General features: G+C 53.6%; 3 protein-coding genes across 7 annotated transcripts in view; 1 reads left to right on the forward strand and 2 right to left on the reverse strand.

Annotated features, from left to right (window-relative positions):
• PSKH1 (protein serine kinase H1) overlaps nucleotides 1–21,336 on the forward strand; it is a 38,129-nt gene extending 16,793 nt beyond the window's left edge. For 2 of the 3 annotated variants that reach the window (XM_040075022.2, XM_040075024.2), the window contains exon 4: nucleotides 7,189–13,301. In XM_040075022.2, coding sequence (XP_039930956.1) covers nucleotides 7,189–7,506 — 318 coding nt within the window. In that variant the 3' untranslated portion in view covers nucleotides 7,507–13,301. Of the gene's footprint in view, nucleotides 1–7,188; nucleotides 13,302–21,320 lie in introns of those variants that run through there. The other variant, XM_058422033.1, reaches the window with a different exon arrangement.
• On the reverse strand, nucleotides 15,125–17,206 carry CTRL (chymotrypsin like). The gene is made up of 7 exons (XM_040075025.2): nucleotides 17,155–17,206; nucleotides 16,903–17,006; nucleotides 16,676–16,755; nucleotides 16,366–16,447; nucleotides 16,084–16,264; nucleotides 15,534–15,667; nucleotides 15,125–15,295 (listed from the first exon to the last, which is right to left on the reverse strand). The coding sequence occupies exons 1-7, from the start codon at nucleotides 17,204–17,206 to the stop codon at nucleotides 15,134–15,136; spliced, it is 795 nt and encodes a 264-aa protein (XP_039930959.1). The 3' UTR covers nucleotides 15,125–15,133.
• On the reverse strand, nucleotides 18,093–26,773 carry EXOC3L1 (exocyst complex component 3 like 1). 3 transcript variants are annotated; one of them, XM_040075021.1, is made up of 14 exons: nucleotides 26,596–26,773; nucleotides 25,477–25,637; nucleotides 24,478–24,504; nucleotides 24,285–24,366; nucleotides 23,337–23,997; nucleotides 23,036–23,153; nucleotides 22,734–22,859; nucleotides 22,516–22,616; nucleotides 21,987–22,097; nucleotides 21,743–21,872; nucleotides 20,683–20,805; nucleotides 20,221–20,376; nucleotides 19,783–19,907; nucleotides 18,093–19,339 (listed from the first exon to the last, which is right to left on the reverse strand). In XM_040075021.1, exons 1-14 carry the CDS (start codon nucleotides 26,636–26,638, stop codon nucleotides 19,153–19,155), a joined length of 2,151 nt encoding a protein of 716 aa, XP_039930955.1. In that variant the 5' UTR covers nucleotides 26,639–26,773; the 3' UTR covers nucleotides 18,093–19,152. The 3 variants fall into 3 exon arrangements, with proteins under 3 accessions (XP_039930955.1, XP_039930954.1, XP_058278015.1); XM_040075020.1 differs by having other exon boundaries at nucleotides 24,285–24,504; XM_058422032.1 differs by lacking the exons at nucleotides 24,478–24,504; nucleotides 25,477–25,637; nucleotides 26,596–26,773 and having other exon boundaries at nucleotides 23,337–23,968; nucleotides 24,285–24,471.
• Between the last annotated feature and the right edge of the window lie 169 nt (nucleotides 26,774–26,942).

Genomic DNA, 26,942 nt, shown 5'->3' on the forward strand with positions numbered 1-26,942 from the left:
TTCTTGCAGATCTTCTTAGAATCATTAGGGTTAGAAAAGACCTCTTAGAGCATCAAGTCCAGTTAATTTCCTTCTCAAAACTAACAGCATGTTACTTGTCTGCCACCAGAAGCATCAGAATTTTAAGGTGTAGCTATTCTGAAAAATGACAGAAGCTGGAGAGATGTGTCCTGCCTTCAGCACCACCAGCATATATGTTAGATTGAGTCATTTTTGTGAAAAGAAAATAAATTTAAGTCATTAACTTGTTTGCAGCGCAAGCTCTGATGACCACTTTACAGCAGCCCCCATGGCAGGCAGAATAAAATTCAGGGACTCTGCTCTGGTATCCAAGATGTGCTCATTTTGGTCAGCAGATCAAAAGCAAGCTGCTGTGCCTCTGGAGCGTTGGCTCCCACCCCTGCCTGGGTCCATCCCGTTGAGTGAGGAGGTTCACAGCGGTCACACAGGTCAGGGGTTTGTTCCCAACACGTGTTGGGAGCTCTCTGCCGGGGCCACGCTCACGTCAGCTGCAGGGGAGAGAGGTGGGTTGGTTGTTGGAAGCAGAGAACAACACGTTGTTTGTTCCCCACATGCCGGCGCCTCGATAGCTTTTCTGCTGATGTGAATAACAAGCAGGGGTGGTGGAGGGGTTTAATCACACAGAGCAGAGCGCTGCACGCAATCGCCCAGCCTAAGTGACACTCAGAGGAGGATCTCTTTCTTCTCCTCCTCCTCCAGTCTCGGAGCCTAAGTCTGAATAAAACATAACACACTTGAGAGCTCTCTAAGGCATTGTAAAAGAAGCTGCTTTCCCCTGAGTTTGTTATCTAGCAGGGCTGGGCTTGCAGATGGGTGAAGCGCCGTGCGTTTTATGTGGCTTAGAAGTCCAGGAAATGCTTTGTAGGGAATGCTAGTGCACCCTCAGGAGCAGCAGCTGGCATTCCTGAGGGTCCAGAGCCAAGTGCCTCCACCATGGGAGTCTCTCCCATTGTCACTGAGGCTGTAAGACAGGCTGTGGGATGGGTTTCATACACTGAAGTGCTGCTAATTCTGGACTCCTTTCCAGTCGCTGTCTTGGGTTGATGTAGCGACTTCTGCAGCCATCTGGTGAGTCATGCCAGGGGATGGCTGGGCTGAAAACCCCAGCTGAAAAATTTACAGAAGCTCCCTGATTCGGCTCACTTTGTTTGCACAAACCAAACTATCCGTGCTAGCACGATGGGGAGTGCAGCATCAAATGGGAGTGACGACAGAAATCTGTGGTGTGGAGCGTTGCTGCTGTTGGTGGTAAGGGCACAATGTGAAGGCTGTTCCCTCTGACCAAGTGGGTGCATTAAACCCAGTCTATTTGTTGGGGCAGGCTTATTCCAAATAATATTTTATCTTGTGATACTTGAAAGTAGACATCTGAAGGTTTTCTGTAGGAGAACCTTGCAGGAACCCATGTGCTGCTGTAGGGCTCCTCGGTCTCTTTGGTGCTTTGATGCTTCTGCAGCTCTCAAGTCAGACTCATCCTAGGAATCAGTGGGACTGGGGTACAGTATTTTTGGCCTAAGAGCCATCTTTTGCAGCTGTGATAACATGCTTTGTGCTTCATGTTTTTGTAAAGACTGGCAAGGGAGATCCAGGCCTTCCCCTCACCTTCCTCATAAACATTGTCTTTCTTCTCCTGAAAACAACGTGTAACTTAGGTAGGGATCAGGAAATTAGTATGTATCCTTCCTTCAGTGGGTACTGTTGAGACTAACAGCAGAGCTTGAAGTCAGATGATTGTTCCTTCTTTTATTTGCATGCAGCTATCCGGAAGATCCCTCTGCAGCTTTGTGCAGCTCTTCTCCCCACATTTTTTTTTCCTCTTTTAAATGGTGTTGGATCATGTTTTTAGTCACTCTGCTAAATTAGAGTTACAGACTTTACTTTCCAGAAGAGGTTTAGTCCTCCCTTCAGCATGAGACCAATAGTCTCCAGTGTTAAATGCGTCTGTATCCAGGGATTGTCTCATGAGGAATGAGGGTTTTGAAGCAGACACTGCACCAGGTGTCCCAGACAGAGGACATGATTGCAGTTGTTAGAAAAACTGGTCACATGTAGGAAGTTTCTGTTGTCTTTCAGCTGGTACTGCAGAGGTTCAGCTCAAAATACGGCTGTTCCACCTTTTGTTTAAGGTGTATGTGGGTGCTGGGGCTTTGGCAGAGGTTGCCCAGAGGAGCTGTGGCTTCTCCATTCCTGGAAGCGTTCAGGCCAGGTTGGATGGGGCTCTGAGCAAGCTGGGCTACTGAAAGGTGTCCCTGTGCATGGCAGGGGATTTGGACTAGATGAGCTTTAGGGCCCCTGTCAACCCAAACCATTCTGTGCTCCTCTGCAGAAAGACACCAGAACTTTATCTTTCTGAAGGAGCACAGTCTAACAAAGGGAGCAGAAGTTGTACTCAAACTGCATCACATTTGAAATGATTTTCTAGAGAAACAGAAATGCAGGTATTGGTGACTTCATTTTTTGTGGCATTTTTGTGCACCAAAAGAGCAGGATTTGTCATTGCAGCGCTGAGATTTGAAGGCAAGGCTGTCTGATAGAGTTTAGCTGATCCAACGTTTCATGGCCACTGGATGGGAGCATTTTCCATCCAAGCATTTCTCTGTCTCTCCTCAAGGAAGCAGATGGAGAGAATCTCCTGGATTGCTTCAGCCCTGTCATGTGAGCACACTTCACATCCTGCACTCATGTCCCAGCACACCAGTGTCAACCTTCCTCAGCTCCAACCTTCCACAGCCCTCTTCTGCTGCCTTGCAGTGTTAATTTGGAGGGTTAATGGGATTTTGCTAAGTTAAAACTGCTGTTTTGTTAACTGCTGCAAGTTTTCTGCAGAGTGGATGCATTTCTCCAGGGACTGGGGTTGCAAATTGTGTCGGTAGGATGTAGCCCTACTTATTACTAAAGAAAAAGCTTCAGTGAAATAGGAAGGATGTGCGTGGTGCAGCAAATCAAACCTCCAGCTGTGTAAACAGATCAATAAACTGATTTGTGTTTGCTGACCGGAAGAAAAATCTGATTGCAGGTACTCCATATTCAACATTTGTGGTGAAACTAGAGTAATTGGAATAATGAGAAATCCAATGTGCTTTTGTTTGGAGTTTATTCTTCTTTAGGATTCATTAAACTTGATGGGTCTCTCAAGGTTTAGGCTGGTTATGTATCACAGTTCCTAGGCCCTCAGACTTCATAGATTTCTTCAAATTCCAAATCATCACATTTGCCATCTTTTAATAAGGCTTGAAAAGATTGAAGTAATATTGTTCTTGGTGTTTAGAGGCTCATTTCACTCACCAGAATCTCATTTGACCGAAGTTTGAATACATCTGGACAGCAAAATAACTTCTGGGTTGCCTCAAATTCCAGGTTTCTGCAATTACTGACACCTGGAAGAGAAAATAATGCTCTCCTGGATGTCCTGAAGATGTATTTCCAAGCACTGTTGTTCCAGTTCTCAAATACTTTTCATCTGAGCATCTCTTGCATTTCTTTGGACTTAGGTAAAAAAGAAAGGATGGAGGTGCTGGCTTGATTGTATTTCTCTGAGGGACCATATTCAGAAAGGTAAAAAGTTTTAGGGTAAGAGGGGAAGAAATACCCAGGAAAAACCATGAGATTGGAGTTGTGTGGATGTGCTTTTTCCATCTGAGGGGGACAAAAGCACTTTCAGGGTGGGTGTCTTAAGTCATTTCAATTGCCAGTAACAAATGAAGATGGTAGTGAAGAGTTCTTAAAAAGTTACTGCACAGAGAGCAGATTGTCACCTGCATTTACCTTCACTTTGAGTTAAAGCTGGTAAATTTAATAGGTGTATCATTAGCTTGGATGTCCCATTAGGATTGTTGGGAAGTGGAAAATGAGTCCTCTGTGAAGGAAACAGAATGGGGTGGGCTGTGGCTTCTGGGAGGAGGAGAAGGGAAGAAGGAGTTAGGGGTTGATGGAGTGTAGCCAGGTAGTGTTGAGTTTGTGATTTTAGCTGAATGAATAGCTGAAAAGGAGTCATAAAAAAACTACAGAAAATGGGTCTTTAAAAGCTTTTCAAGGCAAGCTTGGAAGAGTGGAGGCAAAAACCTCTTGTTGCCTGGGTTTCATTGGGATCTGTCCATCAGTGGAAGGGAGAGCCCAGAGGTCTGCAGCTGGAGATCCCAGTGTGAAGGGAAGGTGATGTGTTGCCATTTGACATATGGCACCACCTGGGATTAGCTGAGATTATGCCAATGAAGATTAAATCCTCTTGCTGTTATTTAACAAATGAAGTACCTCTTCCAAAGTCTGCTGGGAATCTCTAGGCTTGCAATGTGATTTATATTCCCCCATGGCAGGGCAGATTCAGCTTTTTGGTTCTGTTGTTGTGAATACCATGAAGGCTGAGCTCCTCAATCATTCCAGTGTGTTCAGTTACAATTGAACCTTTATTGTGGTTTGCCTGATTAATTTGAAAAGGATTTTCGCTATTTTATTTACCTTCTTTATAAACAAACACTTTTGTGGGTCTGTGATCAAAATTTGTCCCTGTTCTGTTTTTTTCTTACTATTCATTGCCAAGGTACATTTCATCAGCTAAGTAAAAATCATTTAAGGCAGGTTATGACAAACTAATTTTATTTATGTATTATAATATAATTATATTCATTATAAAGCAGTAGACGGGGGAAGAGGAAATGGCATCAAGTTGTGCCAGGGGAAGTTTAGATTGGATATTAGGAAGAAGTTCTTCCCTGAGGGTATGGACAGGCACTGGAACAGGCTGCCCAGGGCACGGTGGAATTACCATTCCTGGAAGTGTTCAAAGGGTCTGTGGATGTGACACTTGGGGAGATGGTTTCGTGGTGAACACGGCAGTGCGGGGTTAATGGCTGGACTTGATGATCTTCAAGGTGTTTTCCAGCCTTAATGATTCTGCGACAGAAAAGCTTGAATGTTTAGGTGGTTTTTTTTTTTTTTTTTGTTAATGGATTTAATTCTTTAAATGCAGAGTGGAAGGGATTTTGACTTTATTTCAAGCACTGAAGTGGTATCTGATCTGCAGCAGAAGGCTGTGCTTCCTCCCTGAGCACCGAGTACCATTTCTATACTGAATATATTCAGGACCATTTATAGGTTTTTATTCACATAGCAGTATTTTCTTTATATCAAGTAGTTACTATCATTTTTAGTCTCTTCTCTTGCATAGTTACTGGCAGTGATCATGTATCCCACTTCAGCTGAGTAAGCCAGACTGTTTTAATCCTTGTAAAATAAGACTGTGGTATGCTGATCCCCCTCAGAGCCAGTTCCTCAGCTGAAGCTCCAGTTCACCTTTCCTGGCCATGCACTGACAGGCTGTGGGCTAGGAGCAGTGCTGTAACTCTTACACCATCCTCCTTTTCATTAAAAAATCCTCCCGGGGATCTGTTCTCTTGCTGGTGGCTTGAGTCTTTTGAAAAGAAAATTGCTTTCTGTAGCAATGAATTACAAACCTCCAAAAAATCAGGACATACCTTTTTTAGACCTTCTGCACAAGAAAAGGGCATTATTTCTGGTTGTGCTCAGTGAACCCTGAGTTTTAAAATAGCTGGGTGCTTTTCTTCTTCACCCAATGAAGAGAAGAATGAGAGACACAGAATAGCAGATTTTTGCTTTTTTAACTAGACATGGGTGGGTCTACTCAGTTACATGTGTGTCACCATTATTATATGGAAATCTTCATTGCAGGAATTAACTCAGGCTTTTTCTTAATGCAGCTTGGGATGTGATCTCTACAGACCTGAAAAATTCAGTATTGGTGGTTTCAGGACAGGTGAGACCCCCAAAATACCCAGTGACTGCAGAAACTCGCTCTTGCCTGGCTCCATTCACCACTTGGGGTTTTCTGTGGCCATGCTGCCCTTTCCTCTCTACACTTACAGTGGATTTTATCTCATTTTCTTCACAGCTTTGTCCACTTCCATAGCCCAGCCTTCACCTCATGCTGAGGGAAGTGTTCTCATTTCCCACCTTAGTGCAAATACAGTATTTCGTCAGAAATTAAACAATTCAGCATTTGTGGCTGTAGGTGTTTGACGCATAAGTTGTTGTGGTCATTCTTGGGTGTGCTGGGAGGATATTTATTACGGGAGTAATTAATTATTTTGGGCTTGTTTCTTCAAAACTTAGCATATTGTAAAACAAATTCCTTCCTCTTTCCATGGTAAACATTATTGAAAATTTCTTGTATCTGACATATCTATATATTTAGAACATTTTATGGGGTCGTTTCCAGCTGGGCTGAGCTGCTGTTCCAGGGTTAACCTGTAGCAACATCTGAATTTCCATGTGGGAGTGAGACCAAGCAGAAAATTCTGCCTAGTTTTGGTTCCAGGACAAGTGCAGAGGTCAGTGCTTCCTCCCTAGATGCATGCCTTAAGATGAGGAGTCAGAAGAGCCCTGTGGGTCTGGTATCAGGATCCATCCTCTGCTCTGTGAGTGACAGGGCTCCTGTTCCTGCACTCATGGCTTTGTTGGATAGAAAACACTTGGACAGGGGAGGGCGTTCAGTGAGGTACAGTTACTGTGCTTCTGGTAATAGCTGTAGGATTTTGGAAGGTGGTGTGAGAAGATGAGGTAGGAAGGACCAGCAGCTGGGGCAGGACATGGTCTGGGAGCGTGTGTGTGTCATGGTGCAGCAGCTGGAGCAAGCACAGGCTGTGGTGGGTGTGTGACTGCGGGTGAGCATGGAGCTGCACAAGGGGGAGAGGGCCTGGAAGCTGGGGGTGTCCATGTGTGTGTCTTTAGGGACAAAGACAAAACTCCAGGAGGATCTGGGGACCAGGTGGAGCAGGGAAGTCCCAGCCACTGCTGGAGAGATGGTTGGATCTGTGGGTTGGCTGAGACCCTTGAGTGTGTGCACATGAGTGTTTAAGTGTCTGCAGACTGGTCAGCTACGGAGTGCCTGAGCCCAGCTGCTGGAGGGATCTACTCTGCACCTTTGTACCTGCAGATATTTTCCACTAATTCAGCTTCTTCCCCTAAAGCGAAGTGCTTGTGTGTCATTCTCCTTGGGCAGATAGTGCCAGTTACAGCTTGGAAGATTGGAGGATAAAAGAGAGGAGGGAAGCAGCAGAATGCCCCAAAGCACCTTGCAGACATGGGAGGAATGAATTAATCAGCAAAGCTGCGCCGGGATGTTTCATTCCAAGCACCTCTTTTGTGTTTCAGCCCTGGCCCAGCGTCTCCAACCTGGCCAAGGATTTCATCGACCGCCTGCTCACGGTGGACCCCAGTGACAGGATGACGGCCCTTCAGGCCCTGAAGCACCCCTGGGTGGTCAGCATGGCGGCCTCCTCCTCCATGAAGAACCTGCACCGTTCCATCTCGCAGAACCTTCTCAAGAGGGCATCCTCCCGCTGCCAGAGCACCAAGTCAGCGCAGTCCACCCGCTCCAGCCGCTCCACCAAATCCAACAAGTCGCGGCGCGTGCGGGAGCGGGAGCTGCGGGAGCTCAACCTGCGCTACCAGCAGCAGTACACGGGCTGAGCCCCCTGTGCACACGCTCGGTGAGGAACAGCCAGGTTCCTCCCTCCCTCCCTCCCTCCAGGCGTTTCCCCCATCCCTGAGGAGGTGCCCCTCCGTGTGCGGAGGAGAGGGAACCTTGTGGTGGCCGTCACGCCCTGCTGCGCCGCGGGGTCTGGCGCCAGAAACGGGGGAGTCCGTCCTCGTGGGCTCGGGGCACGGCTCGGAGCCACGAGGAATGCACGAATTAAGGAGCCACGTGGGGAGAGGAGCTCTTTCTGTAGCCCGGGAGCTTAGTTGTTCATAGTTATTTATTAATTCCGGAGCGTTTCGTTTCTCTCGCTTGTGTATGGGGAAAAAGAGGAAATCGCTCGGCGTGTCCGTGCACGCACGTCTGTGTGTGCACATACACGTGTGGGGGATGTATATGTATTTAAAAATTACCTATACACAGATTTTGGGCTGGTTTAGTCAGACTCCGTGGTGCCTTTGCAGCAAAGCTGGAATGAGTCATGTGCAGTTAGAAGTGGGATAGCTCTGACTCACTGGTGTGCTGCCCACCAGCTCCTCGCCAAAGAGATGCCAGACAGCAGTTTTCCACGAGGGCTGGGGAGCTGCGAGGTTTCCCCCAAGGGCTGCCATCCTCCTGATGATGTCAAGGGTTTACCCCTGGAATTGTCCTTTCCCTGTTTGCAGCAAGACCAGTGCCCGTCGTGCAGGGTTTGTTGTTCTTGTGCTCTGTTGTGTCTCTGACGTGTTACACACCTTGCACCCTTCAGAAGAAGATTGAGAAGGCTGAGGATTTTTGTGCTAAGGGGAAAAAAAGAGGGAGGAAATTTTAGGGATGTGCTTCCCACTGCAGAGCTGGGACGGGCTACAACCACTATAAAGCGCAGCGTTACCGACCATGTCACTGCACCAGAGCTTGGGTGGTTCCAGGCTGCTCCCTGCCTGCAGATTTGACAGGGCTCCCCTGCTCTGTGCGTGTGCTGCCCCAGCCCTGCCATCCCTGCTTTGGGACAGTGGTGTTGGGAGCTGTTGGGTGGCCACAAATGGCTCCATAGCATCAGGGTAGGGGCTCGAGTAGTGGAAGCCCAGTCTGGGAGTGTCAGCAGTGACAATACCCTGGAGACATTGTACAAATGCCCTGGAGCTGTGAGGGGTGACTTAAGTTCACCAGGAAAAAGCTGCTTTTCAGGTGTCTTTTGTGCTGCATAGGTGATGAGGTGGCCTCTTACGGAGGACTCTCAGGGGAGGTGGGGGCTGCAGAGCTGAGCTTTGTGCGAGCCTGCTGAGATATCTTCCCAAATAGTTAGAGCAGCAAAGTGGGGCTGATGGCACAGGCCCAGGATGGATTTGGCTTCTCATGGTAGCAGAGACAAGATCAGCAGTGAAGGAAAATGCTGGGGTTTGAAACTTTTCTTGTGAAGCCACACGATTTGTTTTGTGCTGTGCACTTGGGCTTGTTTGGCTCTGGGCTGGAGGTGCAGGCAATCCAAGCTCAAGGGGCTGGAGAGCTTGGCCTTTTTCTAGGATTGATGCCTGTGTTTCAGTGTCAGCAGGGCTGCAGTGGTCAGTCACATCTCCGGGGAGCTCTCACAGTCACTCCTGGTCAGCAAACAGTAAAGCAGCTTTAGTGGGAGAAGATTTGAGTTTCTGTGCGAAGGCAAGAAATAAAGGGGGAGATTCCTGGTGGTGTGCTTCCCACCCCAAAGGTGGGATGGGCTGTAAATATCTGTAAACCAGACTGGTGTGCCCAAGCATGTGGTGGGGAATACAGCAGAAGAAACTTGAGGACGGCCACTGTGTGTAGCAGGAGTGAATTTTGAAAGCCTTTGCCTGGTTTTGCATGTTGTTTTGAAAACCTCACATCCTTTGCAGACTGTCCTTTCTCTGAGCAGCCTGTCCTACCATGTCACACACAGTCTTTCTTCCATCAGCATTAACAGATACTGCAGAACTCCCCAAATTTGGTTGTTTTTTTTTTTTTTTCAACTCTGTCGACTGCAAACAAAAATGGGTTTGGCATCTTTTACCTCCTCATGTTGTTTTTCCCTAGCTTGTTACCATGAACTCTAAACTAGATGTGATTCCTGACAAAGGAAGCAGCTTGCCACATTTTGCTTCATAAACAGGTCAGTGTGCCTCATGGTACTGCAAACAGCTCTCCAAGAGCAGGAGCCCCTCTAAGGCCAGTGTCAGCTGGACCATGGGGGCCCTGCAGGTCAGGTGGTGGCAGGAGGCTCCCTCGGAGCACTTCTGGTTCTGAGCCATTACTTGAAGAGGCTTTGGTGTGTTTGGAGCATCACTCCAGACACTGTGATTGCTTTTACCTCCTGGCTGCTCCCATGCCCCACCCCCCCGATTATCCTGCATGTTTATCCATAAAACAGGGATTTTGGCTGTGAGGGGGTCAAACTGATGAACTGAGCCAAGACTTCTAGAACTGAGACCCTTCCCCTTAACCACTAGACCATCAAAATGCACAGGCATCATGCAGATGTCTGCCCATGCTGTTCCTTTATCCTTCTCTTACGGGATGAGGAATACATAAAGCTGTGGGCTAACCAGGCTTATTTCTCCACCTTCACAAAGCAGAACAAGAATCTTCTCATCTGTGACTCTTTTTGCTTCTTTGATCTTTTCCACAGCTGTTTTTTTCACCAGGAAAAGTTCAGAGCGGTCATCTGTGGTTACTTTGGGCTGGAATATGTTTTGGGAAGCAGGAGGTTGCTGTGTGGGGTCCTGACAGTGTCAGGTTTTGATGGTGATGCTCTGACTAGGGGTGAATTGGCAAAAGGGAGGATCCATCACATACATGAGAATACTGGATAGCTGCAGCTGCCTCTCTGTGGTATCGAGGTGTCTGTGGTCCTCGGGCACTCCACTGCTTGGGAACTGTGGGAAGAGGACCAAGGCCATCCCATAAAGAGCTTTGACTTTTCTGAGAAAAGAACTCTTAATTCTTTTCACAATTGCGACGTTTTCTTGTTTGCGTAGAAAAGTTAGTGTAAACTTGGGGAAATCTTTACAGGCTTTCCTTCCATCGTTCAGTTTTACACTCCTGGCTCACTCCCTCTTCCTGTTCTAAATCCAGTATTGTAGGAACTTTGCAGCCAGGCAATAATGTGGGAAGAAGGGAGATAACAGAGCACTGTCCAAATGACCATGGAGTCCCCAGTGGTCTTTCACTCAGTCTGGAAAACTGTGATGGTCCAAATGCCACATTGGAAGGTCCGGCTTAAGAACAATTCCTCAGGTGCTTTTATTCTTGCAAGTGGGACGTGTTTTCAGTTGGGTCTGGTGTGGAGGGGGACAGGCAAAGTGCTGTAATTCTGAGCCATAGTCCAGGTGCCTTCAATCTCTCTAAGAAGCTCTTCACTGTGAATTACCTTGATCATCTGTCTTCATTCCATAGGAGCAGCTCAGTGCTCGGTTGGTCTTAAGTCTCAGGAGTTTACGCTTTTCAGGAGTGCCTTTTTTGGGGATTTTAGAAACTAAAATCTCTCTGGAATGGTTTTTTTTTTTTCTGCTCTTTCATTTAATTTAATATCCTTCTTTGACTCTTAATGGTGGTTCTTAATTGGCTCGCCGAGTGTTTTTTGGAAACCTTTGGTCCTGAATGTGCAGGGAGGACAGAGGTAACACCTGCCTGTTCCAGACCACCACCAAATGCAGTCTCTGCATTACCTGGGGTGGAAATCTGAGTGCTTCTGCTTTGCCTGCTTTGGTTCATGCAGGAGAAGTGGAGTGGGAATGACACCTAGTGGCAAACTGTGGTGTGTCCTTGTCCAAGCACAGCCCTCTCCTCGTGGTGACCTCTCTGTTTCCGGGTGAGATGCCCTTTGAGGAGTAAATTAGGGTGGTTTGTCTTTTGGAACTTAGCAGTACTGTGTAAAAAAATCCCATCCTTTGCCCTGGGAGTTTGGCTGATCTCTTGAGGGAGAGAATTACAGCTTCAAAGAATGTGGCCTGTTGGTTCCTTGATTTTTATTATTCATGTTGAGGGTTATTGGGAAAGAATGTGAAAAAGTCTTCCAGAAATTGCCTTAGGGGGTCTAAAGATTCGCATCCAAGTTTTTGAGTATGCAGTGTGTTTTCTTCAAACAGCAGTTACCAGTCCATGTTTGATTTACCTCTCACTCAGGCTTCTAAAAATCTTAACACATCAACCCAGTGGGGGCAGAAACCGCCCTTCCTTCTGTCCTGAAGAACTCTGTGCTATTTAACACTGCAGTTGTGATAGCATCCAGATGCTCCTGCTCTGTGTTGTTCTTGGAAGCACACAGCTGTACGTGAAGGAAAGCTTGAGAGCCTTGTGAGGAGCTCAAGCCCAGACAAGAGGGCTCAGACCTGCTGGCTTTGGTAGTGATGTGGAAACCAGCTGCAGCGTAGGGCCTGCTTCACGTGTTTGTTCTGGATGTGATAAACCCTCACACTCTCCTTTGGAATCTGGGCACTTTCCTATTTTAGGCCAGATATTTTCCCTTCTGGTAATTTACATTATTTCTGAGGCCCTGCTCTGTTTCTCAGTCCTGTTTCCTACCCGGGTGTTTGGCTGCAGTACTAAGAGGGTCAGCTTTTATCTGATGCACAAACTGGAATAGGAATGATGGTTCACTTGGCTGCTGGGCAGCAGCTCTGGGTTTGGCTTTGCAGGAGCTCTGGCGAGTCCTGGGGCAAGGTAAAAGCTTCTGTATGGTGCCTTTAAGGACCTGCAGTGCAGGCTCAGCTCAGTCTTGTACCATGTAGGGCAACTCCTGTGTGGCTGTTACAGGCTTCTCATTAGGCTGTGTGAGGCCGTATTATTTTAAGTAATGATACTAAAGATCTGGGGGGTTTAAGGTGGGATAGATTAAAATCTCAATTGTTTGACTCAATTTAGTTTTCTAAATGATGCAAAGCAACACAGAGATTGGCTTCTTTGATACCAGTGTGAGCCCTAGAATTTGCAGTGAGGGTGATTGTGTCCAGGCCTCTCACCCACTCAGCTTTCTCCTGGAAAGTGTCACAAAGTGCCTGTAGCACTCACTGCATGTACCCAGCCCCAAGTTGCCTTCACCACCCTCGGGAGGGTTTTGGTGCTTTTTATGACCACTCAGTCTCCTCTTTCGCCCTGGATTAAGAGTGCAGCACTCCAAGGCAGGTGCCTGCATGTCAGCTGTGCCTTCATGTTCAGGAAACTTCCCAAAGAAATAAATGTGAACACCGGGGATGCGCGGCGGCAAGCGGCATCACGGAGCTCGGTGTCTGCCGAGGGCAGCGGGGGCTCTGCCTGGTGACAATTGTCCCTTCTCCCACTGTCCCCCCCCGCCTGGTGGTACTGTAGACCCCTCGTGTGTGACGGGCAGGCTCTGGCTGCTGTCGCAGAGGTCGTTGCACTGTTTGTCTGCTGAACGTGGACTCGATGCGTGGAGCAGATCCGGCGAGGCGTGTCACAAACCAGCAGCTCCTGCGCGGACGCCCAGGTGCCGCGAGTTTTCCTGTTGCCTTTCGCTACGGAAAGACGCCTCCCAGGAAGCTCCTGGGATCGGAGATCTTCCGGCGCTCGATGTTATTTTTGGTTGCCCAGTTTCCGGTGCTGGGTTGGAACGGCTCGGGAGCGGCTCCGGTCTCATCCAGTCGCTCTCCTCGCGGGACTGTCTTGAGAAATGTCCCATTCCGTGCCTTGCCTTTCGAGTCCTGGCTTTACTCCAAGGACTGTCCTGTCAGATGAGGTCGGACCCATTGTAATTAGTCTGTAATGTTCAAGTTAGAGTGTACAGAATTATTTATTTGGTGTACTCGGTCTGTTAAAACATGTCCATGTATTCTGTGTACCCCCGTGGCTCTGCTGTCCTTAATTCTGCCTGGTGGATCACCCATGGGCTGGCTGCCGGAAGGCAACAATTTCCTGGCTGGGAATGATGGTCAGTAAGTACACGGAGGGCCAGGAGGTGCTCATCCCTCTGTTACGTTCTTAGATCACAGCAGGAGGTACCAAAGTGCCCATTCAAGAGTTTGCTGGTTTCTCTAACCAGTTCCAGGCCAGGAGCTGCCCAAGGGAGACCTTGTGCAGGGCTGGGATGTCCATGGGATGCCCTGGATGAGGCAGCACTCAGCCTGTTGCTGGAAGGTGCAGTTGGAAGGCTGAACAGGCACTTTAGGACATTCTGTGTATTTTTCTTTGGCTGCAAGATGGTAGACTGGGCCAGAGAAATGCTCTGGTTTGTCCACAGGCACTCTTCACCTCTCCAGTTTCACTCTGAGCAGCTTTTAGGGACCGACAGGAAAACTTGTAATCTTAAATGAACTGTGCACGCCCGTCTTGAGCCACGTCCTCTCCAGGATTTTCCAGGCCCAGGGGACCCTGTCCCATTGGTGGCATAGCTCACAAGGAGCTCAGCACACAGACCAGATGACCCATAGTACCATAGGTCATTCCTGCTTGAAGTTCCTATAGCCGCCAGTTCTCTCTGCCTGCGTGGTCCATCCCCAAATCTCTGTTGTTCACTTGCCTTTAAGGTCAGTTAGATGCTCCCTGCAGAGCAGACCACTAAATAAAACTTACTTTTACCCAACCAAACGAAAATTTGCTGGCCCTAGGCTTTACTTGAGCAGATTTTAATTTATTTTAACTCAATCATATGGGCCAGACTACTTGTGCTTGCCCTCCATTGATGTTCCATACCCCTTCCCATCAGGGTGTCCCTGTGTAGTGTCACACACTCTGCTTAATGGAGTGATTACATTTTGGGGACTGTGAGTCACACAGCAAAGTTGTATCAGCTTCACATCACTGGTCAGGAAAACTAAACCCCACACCTCATGTTGGGACAGTCTGATCCTGCTTCTCTCCATGGTGCTTTATCACCAGCTCTGTTTTGAGCTGCTGGGAACCAGATTGTAATTCATTGAGCATGTGTCTTGCTACTCCCATGTCACACAAGATTTTTTTTTCCACCAGCCATTGTCTCAAGAACCCATTTGAGTGAAAGCCTGGTCACCTGACCTTGAAATTTGTTTTCAGCATCAAATTTTTTTTTTTTGCGATCGCCTTCAGTTTCCCGCTGTTACCTGGCAGATCTGCAGGTGTGAAGCAGCGTGCTGTTCTCCAGCTGTTCCCTTCCACTTTCCCCAAGAGCTGGAGATGCCCCTGGCTCTTCTTCCTTTCAGCTCTGTGTTCCCAGCTGCTACACAAGTCATGGCTTTAAACTGCAGGCAGGGATCCTTTAGGATCCTCCACCAACATCCACCTTCCACTGCAAGCTGAGCAGTGCCTTCTGGTGCTGAGCTGCAGCTCCTCAGTCCCTTCCCTGGCGGCACCTCACGCCTGGGTCAGTGGGAGGACCTTCTCCCAACCTTCAGCACTGCCTGGGTTGGTACCAGGGTGTGCTTGAAGACCCCCTGAGCAGCCCTTGAGCCACAGCCAGCCCTGCTCCTCCCTGCCTGAGCATCCTATCTACTTTCCCCCTGGGTCCCAGCTGGGCACCAAGCTCCAGCTCTGGGAAGTTCTGGGGTTCAGGAGAGAAGCGCAGGGTGCCCCAGGCTCCTCCATGCGTCTTCTACCCCACTCTGCACCATGAGAAGGAAGGAGCCAGAGGCAGTGCTTGGCACAAGCAAATGCTCATACTTTATTAATCCCAGTGAAGGGATCACGTTGGCAGCATCTTTATCCCCGAGCAACGACGGTGTCAATCCAGTTACGGAACTGGCTGACACGAGTGTACATGGCCGGCGTGTTGATGTTGCAGTTGGAGGTTCCCCAGGAGACAATGCCAATCAAGGTCCAGCCATTCCCAGTCTGGTACACCAGAGGTCCACCAGAGTCACCCTGCAGAGAAGATTCCTGCTTAGTGCTCCTGGCACATGCTCCAACCTGGTCCCTGCCACCCCAGGTACCTGATCCCCTGCTCATAGTCAGGTGCTGTAGCTTAAATTTCTGGCTCCATAAGTGCAAGACCCCATGTACCCTGCTCCTCCACCCTCCCTGTGATGCAGTGGGAGCTCAGCAAGACCCCTCATATCCTTGTCCTCCTCCACCCATCCTGTGCAGCACCCTGGCTCCTTACCTGGCAGGAGGTGGCACCCGCCCCACCAGCACAGATCATGGAGCTGGTGATACGATTGCCCCAGTACTGCGTGCACTGGTTGTAGGAGATGATGGGCACGGTCACCTGCTGCAGGACTGTTGCCAAGGCTTGGGCTAGGGGAAAGAAGCACCATTAGGTCACCTCAGTGTCTGTGGGTCTCCTGGAGAGCACACAGGTGCCCTGGGCAAGCTTCCACTGGTGCATGGGTGCTGCCCCATACAAAGCACCTTCCTCCTCCGTGCCAACAAACCCCTTCTTCCCCAGCATCACCTGGAGCAGGCAGCCTTGAGGAAGGGCAGGCTTGTGCCTGTGCACAGTAATCCCTGGGTTACACACACACACACCCAGCCCCTGAGCACACACCTAAACCCATGTGCACACACAGCTCAGACAGGGTCACTCCACTGCCCGGCTCCCCCCTTCCCACACATACAGGAGATGTCATCCCCACAGGCACCCCTGGACCCTCCGAGCCCCGAGGAAGAACGGCAGCTACACGCAGCCCTCCCTGAAGCTGCGGCTTACGTACAGTTGGGGTTGGTGCGTCCCCAGCCGGTGGTGACAGCCCAGGCGTTGGAGGGCAGAACCAGGTTGGCAGGGGCCAGGCAGATGGTGGACACACGGGACCCCAGCTGGGCGGGCGTGGACAGCCTCAGCAGGGTGATGTCGTTGTTCATGGTGTTGGGGTTCCAGCCGGGGTTGGTGATTGCCTGCACAGAGAGAGACACCACAGCCCTTGGTGCCTGCCCTGTGGGAGCAGCCGCAGCGTGCACCTGCGGCCCCGTCCCAGGACCGCGTCCTCCTGGCTCACCCTGGCCACGGTCTTCACTTGAATGGCCTCAGCATTGGAAGCAAGGCTGTATTCCCCGAGGACGACAACGTGGTTGCGAGGGCTGCAAGAGGTGAGAGCGAGTCAGGGGCGTGTGTCCAGCCAGCGCTGCTGGGAGCAGCACTGGGGGCAGCCACGGGCACGAGGAGCCCAAGGGACACCACCATGGGGACAGCTGGGCTGCTGATGCCTTTGGGGCTGACCCGAGTGCCACTCGGAGATGCCCAGCACGCTCCGAGCCCCTGGCCCTGCCAGTGGCACCGGTGTGGGCTGGCCAGGCATCGCTCCTTACTCGAAGTTGCAGTGGGCAGCTGTGACGACCCAGTACTGGCTGATCAGGGAGCCGCCGCAGAAGTGGGATCCTGTGCGGGTCTGGGGAGGGAAGAGGGAAGAGGAGCTGGGGCTGGGCGGGCTGAACACCCCCAAGCCGGGGACAGGCAGAGGTCCCCTTGGTGCCCGACCGTGGCACGCGGCCGGCCGTGCCGGTGCTTAGGGCAGTGCTCAGGGCCGGTGCTGTACCTGCAGGGACACCTGCCAGGGCCATGAGCCGGGCGCAGCGTTCTGCCCATTGACAATCTTCTCGCTGTAGGCCACCGAGGGACTGATGGCGGGCACCCCGCAGCCTGCAGGAGAGGCACAGGGGCACAAGGGTGACCCAAAAGGTCACTCATATGTGGGGGCTGCCTGTGCTGGTGTGGGTGGCTCTGTGTCACCCTCCCCGGCATCCTGCTGCACCCCGAGGACCTTCCCACACCCACGGGCAGCGCTTACCTGAGACGGCACTGGCAAGGGCCAGGCAGGCAACTACCCACAGGAACGCCATCCTGAAAGGAGACAGGCTGAACCCCTGGGGACCACGAGCTTTATAGCACCAGGGGGTCACGTGGCTTGTAGCTGGTCAGGTTCAGGTCCCCCTGTGACCTTGTGTCAGCTTGTGGTCCCCCCTGTGGGGCAGCAGTCTGGTACATACCATGCCACATGCAAACAGGGACGTGGGAAGGTACTATCAAGAAACACCTGGGGAGCTTGGGCTTTTGCTGCCATGGGTTGTGTTAGTTCTGACTGCAGCCTGTGGAGCTGGAGTGGGAGAGCACCACAGGGCTGTGATGGAGGGCACAGGGGGCTGGTTGGAGGCACGCAGCCGGGGTAGCACTGGGGCTGGACATGCTGGGGATGCTGAGATGAGCACCAGTGCCTGGGGTGGGAGGTCATCCCATGCTCAGACTTGTTTCAGATATGTTGGGACTAGAGCTGTTTTTCCACATGGCCGTGAACTCCTGGCCTGGGTCAGAGCTGGTCCCAGCTGGATGTTCCCAAGGCTCATGGCCACCCTTTGAACCACGTCTGTGGTGCAGGTGAACAAGTCCCAGAGCCAGCGGCAGCAGGTGGGGAGGGCAGACACCTTCCCAGGCAGGTGGGAGCTGTGCAAGCACACCATGAGCCCCAGGGAGGACAGTGGGCACCTCCCCAAACTGAGGTTGAGCCCTGCACTGAGCATCCCCTGGCACTGCAGCCACCTGACCCAGGGCTGGGAGCACTCGGCCCCCTCTGTCTTGGACAGTGGGTATGTAGTGTCTGCATCATCCCCTGTGTCCTGGGTGATCTCCTGGGCTGGCACAGGGTGCAGGGAGCCAGGTTTGGAGTCATGCTGAACACGGGGATGGATCCCTGCCCCGACCCTCCAGGGAGCAGAGTCTGGACACTGGGGAGTGAGTGCAGAGCTTAGGCCTTTATTTCCAGCAGTGGTACCATGCAAGGACAGTGGGATATGGCCCAACCCAGGGTGGGAAGCATGGCGGAGCATGGAGGTCTCCCAGGGCGCTGCAGGGGCTGGGCACAAGGGTGTAGGCAGAGAAACAGACTGCTCCTGATCTTCATATGGCACCTGGGAGGAGATGCCAAGGGCTGGGCAGCAGCAGAGGATGGAGGGAGAGCCAGTGCTCTGGGTGGTGCTAACCAGCATGGAGGAACCTTGGAGCAGGACAACACTCCATGCAGGTTGAGAGCCTCCAACTCCAGTCCTGCCTCGAATGCTGGCAAATGAGCCAGAGCCAGGAGTCTGGCAGGTCAGCAGGAACTCAGAGCTGTCCCCTTGTGCCAGCAGGGGCAGGACTGATGGCACTGTCCAGAGTGGGGAGACCACCTTGTGCTCTTCTCCTCCGCATCCGTGAGCCATGATGAGCTGGCTCAGCTGCTCCCCACCGGCCATGCAGGGCCCAGCCTGGTGGAGCAGCAACTCCCAAGCCCAGGGCTGAGCCCAGAGGACCTCCCATGGCTGAAACCTCCTGCCATCCTTGTCCCAGCAGGGCTCCAGTCTGCCTCAGAGTTGGAATGGTAACAGCCTCCATGGCTGGGACACACTGCCTCAGGGGGGTCTCTGGAGACTTGGGGAAACCCAAATGTCCCTGCAGCCTCATGGAAATGTGAATTTACTCCAGCTGCAGACTCCTGTCCATTCTGCAACTCTTCTTTCGCCTGCAGGCGATGGGCCTGAGCCCGAGCAGCCCTCAGTCACGGTCCCAGCAGGCCAGCAAAAACAGCTCCAGGTTGGATCTCCCCCAGCCCAGGTATCCCAGGTGCTTGCAGGGGACAGTCTTCTCATGGGGCGAGACCAGAGGAGGATGGCCTTTATCCAGACTGTCCCCAGCGCAGGACAAGGTGCTGTGCATAGGGGATGCCGCACGTCACCTCCATTCTCACCACGCACAGCCACAGAACTGCCCTGCACGGCCCCTGCCTGGGACCAGCGGGCACCAGTGCCAGGCAGGGTCAGGCACACTTGCCCTTGCGCAGGCAGAAGGGAAGCTCTGGCACGGGCACCAGGATGGTGCTGAAGATGGGCCGGTAGCCCTCGGGCAGGACCTGGGGGTGCTGAGCCATCATTTCCAGCACCACGTGCCGCACTTCCTTGGAGACATCGCCGCGGATATCCAGCAAGGTGGAGACGTGCTCGTCGCTGGGCAGAGAGGCAGGGGTGAGCCCGGGCACTGCTCGTGTCCTGCAAACCCCCCCTGATCCAGAGAAGCCAAGCCAAGGCTGGGGGAAAACTGGTACTCTGCACCAGGCAAAGTAGCATTTTCTTGAAAACAACCTCCCCAAACCTTTTGAATTTGGTTTTGACATTTCCAATCTGGTGTTTTGTCACTTTTCACAGTTTGTTTGGCCACCAAATACAGATGTGCAGATGCCACAGCAGAACTGCTGCTTTCTTTACGCCTTTGCCCTTGGGACTTTTCAAGAATCCCTCAAATCTGGAGCATGGGAAAAGGAAGTCCCAGGGAGAAGAGGGTAAAGGCTCAGGTTTCTGCCTGCTCTGCTGTGTCACTTTACCGGGTGCAGCCCAAGACTGGCTCTCCTGGGCAGGCTCACACCTATCCCCTCCTGCGGGGAGTACCTTACCTGACATCGGGGTACTTGGTGATGAAGCCCAGCACCTCCAGGCTGAGTAGTGCTGGGTCTTTGAGGCAGATCAGCTCCCGAAGGGCAAAAACAGCCTCCAGGCTCTGCTGGCTCCTTTCCAGGCCCTGGGGGGAAGGCAGCCAGGTGTGAGACTCAGAGGACGTCACTGCAGCGGCTGGGGACACAGCTGCGTCCTCCGTGCTCTCGTGGGGACCTGAACCCCTGCAGCTGGTGTCTTCCCACTCAGCACGTCCCACCCATCGGGGGCTGCCGGGCAGGTCCCCAGGGTGCCTAATCCAGCCAGTTCCTCCCATGTTTGCCACACAATCCCCAGGTGTAACAGCCCCATTAGCTCGTGGGCTGTGGAGGGGAGCAGGAGGTGATGTCCCCTTTCCGCGGCTCATCCCCGGCTCCCCACCGCACCCGGGCCCCTCTCACCAGGCCACAGAAGAGCTCCCGGAGCTGCGTGGCGTCCTGCAGCAGGCGGTGGCACAGCTGGCCCCGCTCCTCCCGGCTCTTGCACACCACCTTCCTCTGCAGGAGTGCCCGCAGGTACTGGTTCGCCACCAGCAGCTCGCTCTCCGCCAGCAGGAGCTGGGCAGGGGACAGTTGTTAGCGCTGGCATTGCCTGGGTATCCAGACACCAGCTTCCCAGGGAAAGGCAGAGGCAAAAAGGGCCGATACAACACCAAGCCATGGGAACAATCTCCCGGGAAGTCCCCTAACCGAAGGGACAGAGAAAAGAGCTGGATGTGGGGGAAGCCCTGACCATCTCGGCGTGGCGGTGCTCTCTGGACAGCTCCGCAGGACACAGGCTCTCCGGCATTCCCAGCGTCCCGCACCCCAGCGCGGCCCCCTGCCTCCCTGTCCCGCAGACAAGCAGCCGTTCGGAGGAGGTACCGTGAACAAGGGGCTCCTGACGCGGGAGAAATCCTTTGCGTACTTGTCGATCACTTCACACATGCTGCCGACCAGCTGGGACCCGGACAGCCACTTGCGGGAAGGCAGCTGCAGGCAGAGGGGCTGAAGGGAGCAGAGGAGCAGCGTCTGTGCCCTGCGTCAGCGCAGAGCTGCCGGCTCAGGGCAGCACAACACCCACAGCTGCTGCCTGGCACCACGGCCTCCTTGCCTTGCAAAGCCCCCAAGCCAGCCAAAACTCAGAGTGGTTAAGGTTAGGAAGTTATGGAAACACTGGGGCTGTCCCTCCCTGACACCCTGAGAGCCTCATTTTGGGGCTTTATCTGGGTCATGATGCATACATGAGGTGTGGGCAGCGAGCTGCTCCTCGCACACTTGCTTTTGGCCTGCCCTGCTGCGATTTTATTTTTAATTTCCACTCCTCCCCACTTCTCTTGTGTAGACATGTTTTTTCATTTCCTACTCCTGCCCTGCTGTCCTTGCCTGTCTTCCTGCCTGCAGGCACACACTCCTCCTGTCTCTGCTGGGGCCACTGCTGCCTGCAAGCTCTTCACCCTTTGGCTCTTCCTTTGTTTTCACGGCATTCAAGCCCTAAATAGTAATGTCATTAATTATTCCAGGTTTTTGGTCCAGACTCCAGGAAAGCTAAATTTGACTACAGTAGCAGGAAACTACCCGGGCAGTTGCACATGGATCCGTATCCTCCGCACACACTTTACTGCTCTCCAGCTGGTTTTCTGCCATGGAACAGCCAGAAGAAGGAGCACGAGGCAGCTCGGGGGGAGGCTATGGCTCCTGGTCTCTGTCCGTTAGTGATTGGGGGGCCAGGAGCCATCTGCCCCAGCGATACGGGGCGGTGCTGTTGGCAACAGACATCGGGTGGTTTATCAAGGTCTGGGGGAGAGGCTGGCAGAGATGTCTGCAGGGTGATAGCAGGGTACAGAGTACGTGGCAGGGACCCTGGGCAGGAATAAACTCGAGCCTGGGGTGTTGCAGTAGGGCTGTTCTTGCTAGGTTCAGCTCAGGTGCTGCACCAACATACCTGCAGGTCCAGGAGCAGTTCTTCCAGCAGCAGCTGCGTGGCTTTCTTCTGCATCCTGTCTAGAGCAGCCTGGAGGGATGCAGGGACTTCTCCGCAGGCAGTGTCAGGGTGGAGGGAGGAGACAGAATTGCTAGGAGAGAGAAGAGAGGGTACAGGTAGCCTGGGAAGCATAGTGGGAACGCTGGCCCCAGGGAGGAAGGGTTGGGCGTTGCCACAAGAGCTGCCAGGCGCTGGTGCAGGTTACCTGAGAGCCAGGTTGTTGTTGAGCACGGCCAGCAGGTGGGAGATGTAGTACTTGGGAACGGCCCGGTCCTGCTGGTGCTCCTTCCCGCACTGCACCAGGGCTTCCCGCAGCCTGCAACACAGCGAGGCAGCCGTGACGGGCAGGCAGAGCCCCAGGTGTCCCACCACAGGGCCCTGGGATGCTCCTGGGGACACAGGGACCTCCCACAACCCTCCCAGCTCACTTAGCTCCTTTCAGATCCTGCCACCGCGTTGGAGAGTGACAGGCAGCTGGGCAGTGTGGGACAGTGGGACCCATTCTTGATCCCCTTGGGAGGGCTCAGCAGACAAGCATTTGGGGCAGCAGGCCCTGAGAGCTGATGCCCCCAAAGGCTGAGACAGCAGCCCCATGCGTAGACAGGCTGCTGAGCCTTCTGTGACTTGGATGAGCACTGGGTGCTCCACAGCAGATCTCCACCACCAGCCTGTGATGGTTGGCCATGGCCCCAGGGGCTGTGAGGGTAGACAGGGGTGTGAGTGGCTCCACTGACCGGCCCAGGAATGCCTCAAGCTCCTCCAAGGCCATGTTGTAGATCTTCTGCTGCAGAGAGTCGGTGATTAAGGAAGCCACCTGGATGTTTTCATTCAGCATCTGCAGCAGAAGAGGAAAGCAGAGGTGATTCAGGGAGAGCCTGCAGGCCACGGACTCCTTTTTGGGAGGTCTCAGCATGACCGTGCCCCATCTGTACCCACATTCTCAGAGTCCTACCTGCATGACAATGGCAGGCAAGGCTGACTGGAAGAAGCCCTGATGGTCTGTCTCAGGTTCCTCTTCCCTGAACCATTCCTTGAACTCCACCTCCAGGGTCCTCTGCATCCACTCGAACACGCTGGCCTGCAGGATGGACACCCACCAGAGGCAGCCCGAGAAGCCAAGTACAGACTCCCTTGAGACCCAGCAGAGCACAGCAGCGAGTCCTGGGCCTCATCCCAGGCTCATGCTCTGCAGCTGCTGTCAGAGGAGATGCTTGGCTCAGTGGGAGTCACTGGGTCCCCATCACACTCACTCACCTTGACTTTCATCACATATCTCTTCTCTGTCTGATCCACAAGCTCAGAAGACATCAAGGGATCCAGAGCAGAAACATCCACTTCGGGGAGGAGGTCAGGGTGACCCATCATCTCTGGGCTGGAGGGCAGAGGTGGGGCAGGGCTGGAAGGCCTGTTTTCCAGAAGTTCCTACCTGTCCCTCTGCCCTCCTGGTCATCATCCCCTGGCAGCCAGAGACACTCTCCCAACCCATCCGTGAGCTCGTGAACAGCCCAGCTCTCCACAACACCCCCGCTTGGCTGGTGCCGGGGTTGGTGCTGACCTGTGGTACACATGGAGCGCCCACTCAAGGAGGAGGAAGAGCCCCTGTTTGTCCAGGTCCTCCCGCAGGATCTCCTGGAGGTGGCTGCTGAGGGCCTGGTGGTAGGTGGCAGTGCAGACGCTGAGGATGTTGTAGTGAGCTGGGACGCACTGGACCATCAGGTCCTTCACCACACGCAGCTCAGACACGATGTCCTTCTGCAGCGCTGCCAGGTGCTTGGCCAGCCCTGGCCCCTCAGCATCCGTGCGGGGAGCATGGAAACGGGCTCCTGTGATGGTGTCCTGGAGGACCTGGTAGAACTTCTGCCTCCAGCCCTTTGGGCGGCCAGGGGGCAGGAAGGTGGCCTCCAAGAGCAGAGCATCATCTATTTTCTCCTCCCGCTCGATGATCCTCACAGCAGTGACAAAGAGAACGGGGTCCTCGCGCACCAGCCGCAGGCTGCTGCCCACAATGTCCCACAGCTGCTTGGCCAGGCTCTCGTTGAGGTCCTGCAGGCCACTGAAGTAGGACAGCACGGTTGCCTGGGCACCGGAGAGCCCGCGGAGGTGCAGCTGGGAGAGGATGTCATCCCGGAGTTGCTCCACCATCATGAGCTCCACGTGGGCCTCCAAGAGATGCTGCCCATGGAGCAGCTGCAGGATATGGGAAAAAACCTCGTGGACTGTGGGAGAGGGAGGAGAGATGCCAGCACTGAGTGTGGAGATGAAGGGGTTTGCACCAGGGATATAGATGCAGATTATCAAGGAGATGATGAGGGGGAAGGTCTGGGGCTCTGGGAACACCATTGGATCAGGCCCTGGGGAAGCAGGGATATCTCCACCCAGCTGGCAAAGCCGGAGTGACCTGCTCAGGCTTTGCCACCAGCCCTGCACAGAGCCCCTCAGTTCAACTGAGGTCTCCCCCAGTGCTTTCCAGCCCAAACTGACCAGGATTAGGCCATCATCTTACCCGAGAAGATCTGGGGCAGCACCTGGACCACCGAGGCCAGCTGCACATGCTCCTCCATCAGCTCCCTCATCTGCTGGAGGCCCTGGAAGTGGTCTGCGCTGTCGAGCAGGGCCCACCGTGCAGCCCCCAGGTCCTGGCACACGCTCTGCACCTCCTGGGCCGCCGACCGCAGCTGCTCCAGCCCTGCACTTACCCCCTCCAGGTAGGACTGGACAGTTGACTGGGGAGCAGAAAAGGATGGAGGGGCAGTGGAGCAGCTCCAGAAGGAAGAAGGACTCCGCACCGTTTGCCCCAGACCTGCACGATGTGTGTTGCAGGTACCCTCCCAGCCCCACAAAATCCAGGGTAAACAGTAATCAGATGTCTCTTTCTGTTTTGAAAGATTACTTTGTTTCTGCAAAAGAACAGTGGGTCACAGGGCCCCCCACGTGCCCCCAAGACCTGAAGGACCTTAGTGGCCATAAAAACCCTCCTCCCAAATGGAGAGCCATCGTTTCCAGCCCTGCAGCGGCACTGGCACATCTCCGTGCCCTATCTACTCATTAACTCCCTGCTCCTGGTGCCAAGCGTCACCAGAAGCAAGTTGCTTTCACTGAGGCCTGCCAGACAATTCATCCACAGTCACGAGAGGAGAAACCATCTCTAAAATTATCAGGAGAAAGTTGTGGTGTTCAGAATGATTCAGTCCTGAGGTTAATAATTCCTTGGGTCATGCAGAAGGGGAGGTGGGTGAGGAGGGAGGTGTGCAGGGGGACTGGGACAGCCCTTACAAATGTGTGGAGATGGAATTTTCCCTGTGGAGACCCACAGGCAGGGGCAGGTTGGAGCTGTGTGCCTCCTCCCAGCCGTGGGGCAGGGCAGCCTTTGGGGCTGGGACAGAGCAGTGATGGGGTGCGCTGAGCCCTGCACGTGGAATGTGCTGAATCCCCTTGGTGTTTTATTTTGAAGGATGATCAGAAACACAGAAGGCTCCTTTTAACACTTCAGACACTTCCTGGGGGTGAGGCAGAGAGTGAAGGGGGTCTTCTCCCCCCTATAATTGCACTTCACCCTCCAAGCGCCAGCCAGAGGAAGAGATTTAGTCAAAAGAGGACATACAGAGAGTTCATCTCGAAAGAGGGGACCCTGGCTGGGATCCCTGGCTGAGGAGGGGGTGTGGCTGCAAGTGTCCATGGGATGGGCAAGCACACACCTTCAGCCGGGACTGGATGGAGCTGTTCCTCTGCGTCTCTCGTCTCCGGTAATGCCCGAGCCCCTCCAGTTTCTCGGGGCGGTAAAACACCCCTGAAGCCCATTTCAGAGCGGCTCCTCTCGCCAGCTTCTCAGCCTTCTCTGCTTCCGGCCACTCCTCATCTGGGGATGAAGCCAGGGGTCAGTGAGCACAACCAAGAGGGACAGGAAGGGCCCCTGAGGCCAGAGGCAGGAAGCTCGCTGCCAGTGGACTTCCAAGCACACACGGAGGTGGGAAGCTGGGGAGCGTGGCACCAAGAGGGTCCTTCTGCAAGGGTCCCCCAGGACACCACGGCCCGGGGTTGTCACAGCGGCTGTGGCAGCAAGAAGGCTGCCCTGGGGAGCTGTGACTCAGCCTGCCAGCTCAGATTGTCCCCACGCCGAGCACACACCCTGGCTGCTCCCCCAAACACAATGCTGGGTTGTCTGGGGTGGGGGTCTGATGCCACTTGGGAAGTTGTCAGCAGGGTTGAGACTCTAGCAGTGAGTCAGCAGGAGGGATGGGGAGATGGCAGCTCTCGCAGGAAGGAGAGCCAGGATAAGGTCAGGATTGGAGACTCCTGGTCTCCCCAAAGCACCCACCCAGCTGTGACCCCTTGACACAGAGTCCGAAGCCATGCCAAAGAGCTCCTGACCACGGTGGAGGGCTGAGAACCAGCACAGTTATCACACACCATTCCCAGTCCCCAGTGCCCGGTTTCATCATTCCCCCACCCCATCCCATCCCCAGCCACTCCCTGCCGCCCCGCGGGGCTGTCACCCCGTGCCGAGCCAGGCTCCTGCTCTACTGGGGAGTCGCCGGCAGCCTTGGGGACCAGGGGATTAGGGAGGAGGACAGCAGCTTTGCAGATAAGATGTGGGGCGAGCAGAACCGCCCCGCCGCAGGTATCACCATCAGGAAGCACAGCCAGGCTGCCACCCCGCAAGGACACAAGACACCGACCGCGGCACAGGGAAAAGGTCCAGGAGGGTGGAAGGGGCGGTGAAGCAAAGAGCAGTAGAATCCCCAAAACGCGCTGCGAGCAGCAGCCTCCCTTCCCTGCCCAGCTCGCCGGCTCCCGGGGCGCATCATCCCCGTTACCTCTGGGGCTGGCGGCGCGCTCGTCCTCCGCAGACATGCCCATGGTGTCCAGGCTGCGCGGGGCTGCGGGGCCAGGGCAGGGCTGCGGAGGAAGCCGGCTGCCGTTTCCTCAGCCGGAGCAGCCGCGCTCCTCAGGGCCTCATTGTGTTCCCGCAGCCGCGCTCAGGACGTCAGGAACGGGGGGCGGAGGGGAGGGGGGACACGGGAAGGCACCGCGACAGCCGGAGGTGTGGGGAGTAGGAATCACGGAATCAAAGGATCGTTTAGGTTGGAAAAAGCCCTCTAAGATCATCGAGTACCAACGGTACCCTGCCAAGCCCACCACTAAACCATGCTCCTAAGTGATA

Source organism: Hirundo rustica, chromosome 11, assembly GCF_015227805.2.
Source record: "Hirundo rustica isolate bHirRus1 chromosome 11, bHirRus1.pri.v3, whole genome shotgun sequence".
Classification (NCBI taxonomy): domain Eukaryota; kingdom Metazoa; phylum Chordata; class Aves; order Passeriformes; family Hirundinidae; genus Hirundo; species Hirundo rustica.